The 12,026-nt window shown below is 44.3% G+C and overlaps 2 protein-coding genes across 32 annotated transcripts in view; both read left to right on the top strand.

The window, feature by feature from the left end:
• LOC6726786 (TLD domain-containing protein 2) overlaps positions 1-12,026 on the top strand; it is an 80,472-nt gene that overhangs the window by 67,314 nt on the left and 1,132 nt on the right. For 28 of the 31 annotated variants that reach the window (XM_044923233.1, XM_016175970.3, XM_016175972.3 and 25 more), the window contains 3 exons: positions 11,052-11,173; positions 11,245-11,404; positions 11,807-11,976. In XM_044923233.1, the coding sequence (XP_044779168.1) occupies positions 11,052-11,173; positions 11,245-11,404; positions 11,807-11,976 (452 nt within the window). Of the gene's footprint in view, positions 1-2,625; positions 3,416-4,922; positions 4,984-6,351; positions 6,549-11,051; positions 11,174-11,244; positions 11,405-11,806; positions 11,977-12,026 lie in introns of those variants that run through there. The other 3 variants (XM_002102156.4, XM_039294954.2, XM_016175979.3) reach the window with 3 other exon arrangements.
• Positions 8,207-10,447, top strand: LOC27209350. Its single transcript, XM_016184784.1, has one exon. It carries the CDS (start codon positions 8,523-8,525, stop codon positions 10,203-10,205), a length of 1,683 nt encoding a protein of 560 aa, XP_016033294.1. The 5' UTR covers positions 8,207-8,522; the 3' UTR covers positions 10,206-10,447.

Raw genomic sequence — 12,026 nt, 5'->3', positions numbered from 1 at the left:
TTGAATGGCAGATTGTGCGGCTAGAAGCGACGACCAAGTACCGTGGAACTATTCCTCATCTGCATAAGCACATATCTCATGGCACTTTATGATCGGCTAGAAATTCCCAAATTCTTGAGCTCGATACCCGTTCAGCCGGTCTAGAAAACTTTAAAATATTTTCGGTTTCATTTCAATTTGCATTACAAGCTAGCTTTTGTTTTATCGTCATTATATCGCGGCACATTTGACATTTCTTTCACCTTTCGGCATTGTTTTGGGGCTCGGGAGTCACCTCTCTTTAATTACCCACCTTTGTCAGTAATTAGGTTTAATTCCAAAAGCATTGCCCAGGTCGGCCACACGATTTCAATAGGACTTTTCATCGAAAAAAGAAAAACGAGCGGAGTGTATAAACACTTTTGTGTTGGCCCGAATCGAAATTCAATGCGACAACGGGTTCTGTTTGGGGGAAAGAAATCAGCCAGTTGTGAAGAGCCACATAACCATATAAGCTTGGTTATTATCCGACTTGGATTTCAAATGGTTGACTGGAATTATCCGGGGTCTGTACGTATTTCATTTTTCAGAGGAGTGGCTAACTAGAAGCAAGAAAAGGAGGTGCTCAATATTAGATTACGAGAGAAAGTCTTGATCTAATGATATATTTAGTTAGTTAGTTAGTTACCATTCAATTTGCCCCAAATCGTTTTTATTTGCTAATAAGCATTATATAAATTATGAAGTGGAACTGCAGCGCTGAGTGAATGCTGCCACAGACTTTCAAGTTCCTGTTTACGGCCCCCTGAGCCGGGATATTGGATTACCAGCATCTAGCTGCAATTGTTGCCTCATTATGAACATGTTTTCGGTAACACAATACCCACTACCTGGCGATTGTCGAGAGGGCGTTGCACGAATGCTCTCGTATCAACAAACATTCGACAAGTGGATACACATCGAGCCCACGTAAACAAACAAATCAAATCGCACACATCCACGGCTGCGATGTAAAGATACCCGCAGACACGTGATTGTTTCATCATTTAGGTCGCCAAAAAATAATTGCGTGCTGTCGATTTCATTGTAGTATACAAATTGAGGAGCAAAAAAGGGGTCAGACAACTTGGTAACTATGTTTTGGCTAGTCAGAAACGTACATGTCAACAATTTCTTCATTGTAATTAGAGGTAATTAGAGCTAAAGCAAATCATTTAAGATGATCTAAGTTTTGAATTAAAGTTATCCACAGATAAGGCGACCTGAAATCATATGTTAAGTCGTGTTTTTAACCAGACTCAAATATTAACCGGTTAGGACTAATTGCGAGTAGCTAAGACCGAGGTTCGTACCTACAAATAAGCCATAAATCAGACAGCTGTGGGTGATGCAAACGTAATCTTCGGTACGATCATGTGATCAAATCCATCTGTGGACTCTGAAACAAGGGCAATTTAAAGAGTTATCCGTTTTTAACCGGTTCGCCGTCGATCGGTCTCTTTAAAATATCGCATGCATTCCAGAGTAGAGCAATGTTGGGAAAGGCGATTCCGGTTCCAGTTTATTTTTAAGTACCCTCTACTCCAACGGTTTGAGGGGCTTGTTTACGCGATTTGAAAAACATACTTTAACCGGTTTGCTGCGTAACTAATTAGAATACGAACTGAACTGCATGGCTCATGTTGTTTTCGACTTTGTATTTCGCTGGCCTGCTGCCGTTGTCGCCGCATTAAACACGCCCACAAATCCGTTTAGTTATGGTCAGCGTCTCGGCCACTTGTCCTCTTCTTCCTCCGGCTTGTGTAAGGCGTTAACTACAGTCAAACTTCCAGAAATAAAACCAATCACTTCAAAATGCGCATTGTATTGCTGCAAGTTTGAACCAACATGTTTGATATTTCTTTATTGAGTTCATCAGTATCTTATTAAAAATACTACTTATCCAGTTCAAAATTTAAATGCTCTTCATCCGAGCTGCAGAGTTTTTTTTATTTACGCAAAACCTGTTGGTAAAATTACGCATTTAACCCAAAAAAAATGTAAACACTTTGCTCAAACCGCAGATGCAGCAGTCAATATATGTATAAAACCTCGAAGAAAAACAAACCAAAACAAAATGAGTTTGGCACGTGAGTGCCAAAAAGAAACAAGAGACAGCTCATGCTTTTATTTCTAGCTCAGCAATTTGCAGCCTCCAATAATAAATTATTCCATAAAAATAAATATTACGTATACGAAACTTCGAGTTGGAATGCTCCTAGCAACATGTTGCAGAAACATGGTGTCTCAACACTTGACCTGTTGTTTGAAACACGCTTAACAGCGCTGTTAACATAATGTTCCGACAGTGGCTAACATATTATATCGACCTGTACCACCAACACTGTAAAAAGTGGACTAAACAGATTTACAAAACTATGTGGTTTCACAGTTATTTTCAATTTACATACTAAAGAATAAATTCATGATCCAGGAACTTTCCTGTTTCAGCCCTTTTCATAAATATTTGTGTAAACCCAAGTAATAAGCACAACCACATAAGTCGCACAACCTTTTTGCCATTTCGGACCGGCGTCACCACACCAAATGGGAGCGTTTGAATAGGGCTGAGTTCGCCTCTGCTTTTATAGGCCATAAAGTTTGTGTCTGTGGGCTGGCCGAAGTGTGACGTGACTCACTGTAGGTGGCGTGTTAGCAGGGGCCCGTTTTTTTCCGAGGCTCCAAAAGAGAGTCCAATAAGTTTCAGTCGGTCGAGCAACTTGTTTGAAAACACACAGAGCACAGAGCCAAGAGGAGCTTTTAAAGTGAAAGAAAAGAAGTAAAATATAGAAAAAACATCTGCGGAGAACACGTTGAAAAGTAAACAAATTTGAATGTTCTAACTAGGAACAAAGTGTTTACGTGTAACGAAGAAAGGCCAAAAACAGTGCTGCAACGGCGGAGAGCGGAAGGCGTAGAGCGTGATAAAAGCGGTGGCGACAACAGAAACGCAAAAAATCGGAGAAAAAAGCTGAAGCAAATCTCGTGGGTCACAAGACCATTCAGAAAAGCGAAAGAGAGAGAGAGCGAGAGACAGAGAGACAGAGAGGCGATATGTGGAGCGCCAGAGCTTTCGAACAGTGCTAGCCCAAATAGTGGGACACCCCCACGCACGAAAGCTTTTGCAGCTGCTACCGCTGCCCGCTTCCACTGAACACCGCCACTGTTGGCCATCAGCAACATGTGGTTCGCCATTTCTCTGTTCGCCATCTTGGCCGTTTGCGGGCTGGCCGGGCGCAGGTGGGGTCGCTACCTCTACCTGCACTACGGCCGCCACCTGCTGCCGCGCTCCCTCCTCTCGGCCAAGAACCGCGCGCCCACGCCCCCTCTCTCGCCCACCAAGGACGACCAGAGCCTGGAGGCTCTCCTCGACGAGAGCGGCGAAATGCACGAAACGGTGAGTGCCGGTCAGGATCGCATCTGGCAAAGGGACCCAAAAGGGATATGTGTGTATCTACCAATTTAAGAAGCGGGCTTCCATTTAAAACTTATTTTCGTAGGAAGAGTAAATGAATACATATCTAAAGGATACTTTTTATTCTCTTTGGCACTCAATTTTCAATAATCGAAATCCCCGTTTCGTCGGCCAAACTTTGTTGCTTAGTGCTGTTAGTAATTAGTGTCAAGAATATAAGGGTTACGTCTATTATAGAGCCATTATCGCACACGTTTCTCCTATTACAAACCGCTTTTAATTGCTCGAACTGATTTGCAACTATTATGGCATCATCATTAGACACAAATGTGGCTAAGACCCCGATCATCTCGGGCGAATGCCATTTGTCTCCCTGTCGGGTGTCTTGAACTTTGGTGTTTGCCTCGGGTCAACGATCTCTCCGGAGGAGCCTCATCCCCAGGCGGTACAAGTAAGCAGGCTTGGAACCTCCCCAAGTCGCTAGTTGCTATTTAACTTTGACAAACACTTCTCTTGTTTTGTTGGACAATGTGACCTCACAACACATGCTAACTAACCCAAGTTGTTCTGTGCGCGAACAACCAAATATTTGCTTAGACATATAAATTACAAGGCACAGAGCAAAAGTGCAGATGCAAAAACTAAACAAACCTACAAAATGATAAATTGCGCACCAAATGCATTTTCATGCTGTTGTAATGCATTTGGGCCAAAACAAATGAAGTAAAGGCGGAAAAGACAGAAAGGCGAATGAGTTTAAATAGCATGGTTGAAGTAGAAGTAACATGAACCGATAAGGAATGCGGAAAAACAGGAAAAAAAAAACGATATCAGCTCTGGTTGTAATTAGGTTATCAGACTTCAATACTGCTCATGCAGTTAGATATTTCTCTGGATCTCATATAATTATAATGCAGGCATGATCTTCAATGCAAAAGTGCTTTACATACTGAGGTGTGGGAAATCTATCGGTCAGAAACAGAGAAAATGATAGTAAGTCTTACAATTTTCCTAGTTGTAAATATAATACGAACTTCTTGGGTAGAGAAATGATAGGTTTCCATGCAAACATCTGTAGTTGTTTGCACACACAGAGCACAAAGTTCATTGTTAGGAGTTCTCATGTGCGATTCATTACCATACCTTTGCTTCGCACCTCTGCCAAGCCAAGCCTCTCACACACCTTAATTACCACCCAATCCCTCCGCCAGTCCAAAGCAAAAACCCACTACCCCTTGCCATTTAAGCCAAGAATTCATCGCCCGTATATGCCTTTGCATACCTATTACCTTTGTGCCATGCCCGCTGTTCTTTGTTTTAGCCCCTTTGTTTTGCCGGCTCTTTCGCGGCTATCGGGTCTCAATACCCGTTTGCCCAGTAAGCTCTTTTCTGTAGCTGCTCTTCGCCTTTTTCTGCTTTTACCTCTTTTTGTTTTGGGGCCGGTTCTGTGGATTTGCCTGTCTGGCACACACTTTTCAATATTTCGGGCCAGAAAACCAGTTGATGCATAGCCGTTGCTGAATATGTTCGCCGCCGTTCCTCCAGCCAAAGTACGCGGTTTTTATAGTTCTATATGTTCTGCAAGTTAAATAAGTTAATAAGAAAGTAAAGAAAGCATATCTAAACAAATATTATATTAAATATTACATAATATTATATATATAGAATTGTAAATTGAATGGTGCTTCGTACATGATCAGAATACCCAATTCTCTATTTGACTAAATGATGAACTATCTGCTACCTGAGCTTTTCGTTTTTGTGGTGCCAAAATATAGTGACAAGATATTGAAAGATAATGATCGTGCCAACACAGGGACAGCCTAATACGATAGTCTCCCTTTCACAAGAAGCGATGGAAATAACTTCAAGGCTCCTGCCAGTCAGTCAATTTCAACGCGCTCTTAACTAATTATTAAAAACAGATAGCTGGTAATAGAACTATCTTATCTACATCGCAGAGAAAACGAAAACAAATTGCAAATCTTGTTGTGCATATAATTCTGGTCAACTGAAACTCAAACCTGTGTCGTGACTGAATTGCCGAGGGAAACTCCCTTGGGAATTATTTTCTTCCCTGGCCGATTGTGTTTACGACTCTTGACTAAACAGGAGATTGTAAACATTAATCGCTTGCACATATGTACATATATGACGACCATATAGATCTTATCCGGAGTGCTACCGATTCTGGGATGCAAGCAAAGTGGGTTGCAATGATTTCCAGCAAACATCGTAAAGATAACTAGTTTAAAGGTTTTAAATTTACGTGCCTAATATTTGAACGGACTTATCAGGCCAATGACGGCAAAAAGTCTAAGTTCGCCCAGTTACAAAATAACTAATATAAACTAAACCAATTATGCGTTACTTCATCGCAGTGCAGATTAAGCCGTGAGTTCTCATTTTATGAAGTCAAATTGGAGTTGGAGTAAGGCCACAACTGTGATTTAACACTATTTTTAGACCGATTGAAAACTATAAACTAAGCGAAAGTTTTGCGTTCGAAATGAAAGAATCCAACGTGAGTAGTTTGTCCCCGTCTGCTATTTTTAATATATTTTATTTTAATCGCTCCTCCGATCTCGGAAAGCACAAACCCGATATAGTAAGCCCTCTCTGCGTATTTAAAATAAGTATAATATACCTGGCTCTCTCTTTCGCCGAGCAAACTCACGACTTGAGCTGAGTTAATTTGAGCGAGCGGCAAATAAATATATTTTCGCTGGCGGCCAATAAAAACGCTTGGTCTGAATCCGCGGGCAGTTGGCTTTTGAACGCGCTACGCCAAAGTCGGTCAAGTCGGCGGAGTTGATCTCCACAGCATCTGTGTTCCTCCAGAGCAACGAACGATAAAGATTCTGATACCGATACGGATTCTGATACTGATTCCGCCGCACATTCACATTCAGATTGTGATCAACAATTGTGCCGAGCACGTGCCCAAGTGGCGTATACTTGATATTGCGCATACGCCACCTGCGCCGTCGCGTGTGTAAAAACTGTGTGTGGGCAGAAGAAATTCAAAACCACTCAATTGAAAGTGACAACAAAGTCAGTGCCAAACTAAATGAAGATGTGCGAACTAATTGTCAGCCATGGACTCGACCGCGAGGTAAAAACATCATTGGTGCGGCCACGAACACATGACTCATGTGATTTCCCAGCTGTTCAATATGGTTTTTCATTAATTTCTAAAGAGTTCATTTTACGCTCAACATTTGAGCTCAACTCAGGCTTAACTGAGCTCGTGCTTTGAAGTGCTGGGCAAATATATATAAACCTATATGCGATGTACCAGCCCGACTGTCATTGACGTTTGACTTTGGCTCTCTCCTTCAAAAAACACGCTCTGATCTGCGACTGACTGCTGACCCTCGTTGAAGTGCGTTAAAAATCGCTTTTTATTTTATTGCGGAGTCTGTGAAATTGCGTTCTGTTTTTTAATTGTTGCGGTCCTCTGAAAATCGCTGTCACGCCTCAATTACTGCACTCTTTTGTTCCCATTGAGTTGTCGCAAAAAACGGCGCATACATGTATGAAATTGGCGCTGTCTGGTGATCAAAATGACTTTCCGATCTGTTTCACTGACCCAAATTGATTCGTATGTATTGCCATTCAGATCTCTCGACCTTTCAGGCGGCTTAGCCAGCTATCTGCGACTATCTGATTTTATCGCAGATTTCATATCAGACTAATTGCCGGCAAGGCCGTCTAACGTAGTCGAGATTGCTCGGAAGTTCCTTCCTAATTCAATTTGGATTGCACCCTAGTGTTTCGACACTCGATGGCGTATCAAAGTCATGGCGCAATACTCGCTGAGCGCCACTCAGGGGTTCTTCAACTCGAGTGGTGGCGAAAAGCTAATCAATCATCCGCAGATTATCAAGATTTAATCAAACCACCAACTGCGACGCCGAATTACATACGACTACGCTGCTGTTGTGATATAAGCGGTGTAGTATTTTGCGAGCTGGTTTTGTTTTTGGGCCTTATCACGACTTGCTAATGGCTGATTCACGGCCGCCAAAGACCGAGAGTCGACGAGAGGCTGCCTTGAATTTCAGATGGTTTCGGGAATGCGAATGATCTCACATCTGAATGGCAGCAGGTGTTGGTGGTTGGTAACCGAACTGTGTGGGTGCTGTCTGAAAACTCCCATCCTAACCATCAGCAGTAGCAGTGCTACGTGTGTGCAAAACTAATGAAAATGCCTGAAATGAGGGAGCGCTTATTTCGGTAATTCATACTCGATCACCACGAACACAATTAGCACAATCATTGACGTCACTAGCGCAATGTTCACACGCTGGCAAAGGAGACATTGTCACACCCAGCACAGTGTACTATATTAAGTAAAAACAAAGTCCGCACGTAAAATTAGTCAGTGCTCCGAAGTGAATTTCACATGAAGGTGGTGTAGCTTTTCTGCTATCAATCGATGGCAGCATAAACAGCTTTGCGCGATCAGAAACTGAGATTTCTGGCAGATTAGATTGCATTGAACTTAAATAAGGGGACACTAGCACCAGGTTTTCGACAGTTCTCTGAAGAAGCCCCAATCAATCGGTTGCCCATCATGGGATTGCACGAAAAGCTGCGAAAGTTTCACCATCATCACAGGAGTCCCTGCCAGCGAATTTTAGGGGTGAGCTTGGGGTTTCTAGAAGATGGTCTTCAATTGCTATAATTTTGAAATTTCCGCATATATAATCATGACAAATAAAAGGCGATTATTGGAAACGAAGAATGAGGTTCTATGACTTACATTTGGGTGTTGCAAAAAAGCATTTGCATGCTGTGGTAAGCACTTATCTAAAAAAGGTTTTCCAAATTATTTCCGATCAAGCAGTCGTTGTCTTCGCATTCGTCCCTTTTCATATGGAGATTCGCTGAGCACTTTCATTTCGTTGCCAGTCGTTGTTTTATTTCGTTTCGTACAGAGCTCTCCAAAATAGAAAATTCGAATTTTTTTCTGTGTTTTGTTAGTCTTGCGAGTCCGTGAAATCGATTTCTTTAGTCCGTGAAGAAACGTGCTTCGTTTTCGCAGGTTTTTGCTAAATTGTTCGTGTATCCATTGGTTCACATTATGAGTACCCATCAGCATAGCCTGGGGAGGCTGGCCCGCCGAGGCTTCAGCCTGCGGATGAATACGCTGGCCGGCACACTGCAAAGGCATTACCACCCCCGGAGCAGGCCATGTTTGCCCCGGAACGTGGGCCAGGTGGGCGAACGGTCCAAGCCAGCGTTGAAGCCCTACGACATCGACCGAAACCGGGTGCGTAAGTTTGCCGGGGAGAGGAAGACGCTGGTCGACCGGGTGCGGGGCATGGGCCCCAGCCTGGGACATGCCAAGTTGGTGCCCCCAAAGGTGTACGGCAAGGCGCGGCTGTTCTCCTCCGAAAGCAGCCTCTGCAGTCGCTTGCAGCATCTGGAAAAGCAGGAGAACGAGGAGTATTCGGGCCGGGAGGCCCAGCCGACGCACACAGCCTCATTGTCGGCCACCCAGCAGCGGTACAATCAGGCGGCAGGAATCGGCAAGGGCATGGCCATGCAGACGGCCAAAGATATCAGCCAGTCCATCCAGGAGGAGCTGATGGTGGTGGACGCCGACACGCGCGACATGCTTACCTGCGATACCAGTCGCAAGGCGCTGCGCGACTACCACGACCACATGGCCAAGCGGTCGAAGAACTCTGTCGATCCCATGCAGGGTTGGAAGCATCCAAAGAACCTCAAGTATCTCTCCTATATCCCGGCCGAGAGCAGTACCAGTAGCCCAGCAGCCCAACCCGACGATGAAGCCCAACGGCAGATGAGGCCACGTCGCCGCCAGATGGTCATGGGTCATGCCGTTCGCAATTTCGACGCCCTAGCCAATCCCCCGCTTCAGCTCGGCATCGGACCCAAGTACGAGATGTATACCTCCAATGCCAAGGAGATGTTCTCGGAGCATCGCAGCGAGCTGCGTCCGCAGACAAGTTGGCACAAGCCAAAGCCAGCCGCCGAGGACAAGCCCGAGGATCAGCTTATGGACGTGTCGATGGTCCGACCAGAGCGTCCGGATATCACAGTGGCCAGGCGCCTCTGGAAGAACGAGGAGGACGCACCCGAGCCGGATTCGTGGTACGAGCAGCCCAAAGCAGAGCGCGAATTCTTAAAGCAGACCTTCCTCGGCGGAGCCAAGAGTCGCCGGAAGCTGGGACAGTCCCAGTTGGACGAACTCCACCACGAGTCGTCGGACAATGCGGCCCAGATTAGTGCCTCCCAGCAGGTGATTAACCAGAAGTACGCCGCCTTCCGCAGGTCGGCAAAGGGAAATCAGAAGCAAATTGTAGAGTCAGTGAATCCGACGCCGCAGCCTCATCAAAGGACCTTTCCGGAGCCCCGGGACAAGCGCAGAAGGCGTGGAACTTCAAACCAGGCCGTCGAACGACAAGCTGCACCACGGTTTTATGCGGGGAACAGCCCACCAGCTGCGGAAGAAGATGAGGATGAGAAGAGGGACTCCAGAGAGTCCAATTGGCCATCGCCCAGTAACTCGGTGCTCCCGTCATCCTCGCGTAGCGAGTCACGCCTTCAAACGGAGCACAGGGCACGTGGGCAGGGTGTCATGGGCGAGAGGCGAGCTCCCAAGAACTCGATGGAAACTGAAACCGTCGCGGAGGACAGCGATATCGCTATGCCGCCAAGTTACAAGAAGGAGTCGGCCGTCCAACGCCTGGGAAAAGCTTCTTCCAGGCACAACAGCCGCGCCTTCAACAGCTACTGAGTCTCCCAGTCCTATCGCAATTGCGAGGTCGTGACCTGACCTCTGCCTTCTGAAAGTCCACTCTAATCCCGAATCATGGTCATTATTCTCCCGGTGCTACAAAAGAAACTTTCACATTTAGTGTCTAAATCCCTTAATGTCAACCAAATTGAGGCCCGGAAATCCTGCTGGCTAAGTGTGGTATTATAATCGCAAAACGAAAGTAATTTAAATAAAACCTATTACAGTTGCGAACAAAAAAATGCAATGGTGGGAATATATATATATATATATATATAGATCTGTTCTATTTAGATAATGGTCGGTTCTAACCGCATCTTCTCTTGATTGAATTTGGTTTTTCGAACCAATCTATTATTGTTTCAGACTCTGTAGGGGCATTATGGTATGGAACCGGTCGGTTCAATTTTCACAAGCACATCTTTCAGCATTGTAAAATATACATCCTTCCTCGTGTAATTGTGTTCTCTCTTACTTTTGTTCACTCAGCTAGTGCCTTGGCATCGGCGAGCCGTTTTGATTTGTAGTTAAATTTTTTAACCACTACAAGAGACACCCACAAAGTCGGCAGACTCAGAAAACTAGCACTGCACTCCAAGTATTAAAGTATATTACGTTCGATTGAAAACCCAACAACCAAAGCAAAGCACCGAACTTGAAATGCTAAATCCCACAAACCCCTTTCCAAAAAACAGCAGAAACGTATTTGAATATATTTTAGATATGTAATTTAATTTTGATTTGGAATTGATTACATGTTTCACTTACTAGATTATGTTTAATAGTTGTACATTCAAGTCTTGCATCTTGTGCTAATATCTGCTGTTTTCATCAATCGTCCTCCAGGTGCTGTCAATGAGCACAGATGAATATCGCAAGACCTCGCTCTTTGCCACCGGTTCCTTCGACCTGGACTTCCCCATACCAGACCTGATCGGCAAGACAGAAATCCTCACAGAGGAGCATCGGTAAGTAGTGCAGTGCCTTTAATGGACCCTTTGATTGAATCTTAGCTTATGATGGTTTTTCTGCTCGACAGCGAGAAGCTCTGCTCACATCTGCCGGCTAGAGCCGAGGGATACTCCTGGTCCCTGATCTTCAGCACCTCACAACATGGTTTCGCCCTGAACTCCCTGTACCGCAAAATGGCGCGTCTGGAGAGTCCAGTTCTGATTGTCATTGAGGATACGGAGCACAACGTAAGTTGAATCTCACCTTAAGAACGAGCAGATATTCAATATCATTGAGTCGCGCAGTTAAAAGTTTATTAGATCTTAATTGAATGGGTAAAACTAGTATTTGTCTTTCGCTTTGAGAAGGCTATTGAACTGCACACATACATATTTATAAAAATTAAATATTAAATATACAAGATGACTGATTTTCTTGCCACTTTGTTTCCTTTTTAATAAAATACAATTAGTCTTTATTTGATTATTCAGTCTGAAGTAGTAATTAGACGAATTCAGTTTTTACCTTTTGAATGCATCAATTAGCAGCGTTTTAAGCTCAAGCTAAGTGCAGTGAAGATAAGAGCAATTAAGAAATGTTACGCAAATTGTTTTATAAACTTGCACTAATTCTTGTTTAATCTCGTGTAGGTATTTGGTGCCCTCACCTCCTGCTCACTGCATGTGTCGGATCACTTTTACGGCACCGGTGAGTCCCTGCTCTACAAGTTTAACCCCAGCTTCAAGGTGTTCCATTGGACTGGCGAGAATATGTACTTCATCAAAGGCAACATGGAGAGCCTTTCGATTGGCGCTGGAGAGTGAGTTTGATGCACTTGATGCGCGCGCCTGGCACTTGCTAATTTGTGCT

Source organism: Drosophila simulans, chromosome 3R, assembly GCF_016746395.2.
Source record: "Drosophila simulans strain w501 chromosome 3R, Prin_Dsim_3.1, whole genome shotgun sequence".
Taxonomy (NCBI): domain Eukaryota; kingdom Metazoa; phylum Arthropoda; class Insecta; order Diptera; family Drosophilidae; genus Drosophila; species Drosophila simulans.
The sequence above is the reverse complement of the archived record's forward strand: the minus strand, read 5'-3'. Positions and strand labels throughout refer to the sequence as shown.

Coding starts and splice junctions, on each gene's coding strand:
- LOC27209350 (XM_016184784.1), top strand. CDS start 8,523: ATGAGTACCCATCAGCATAGCCTGGGGAGGCTGGCCCGCCGAGGCTTC.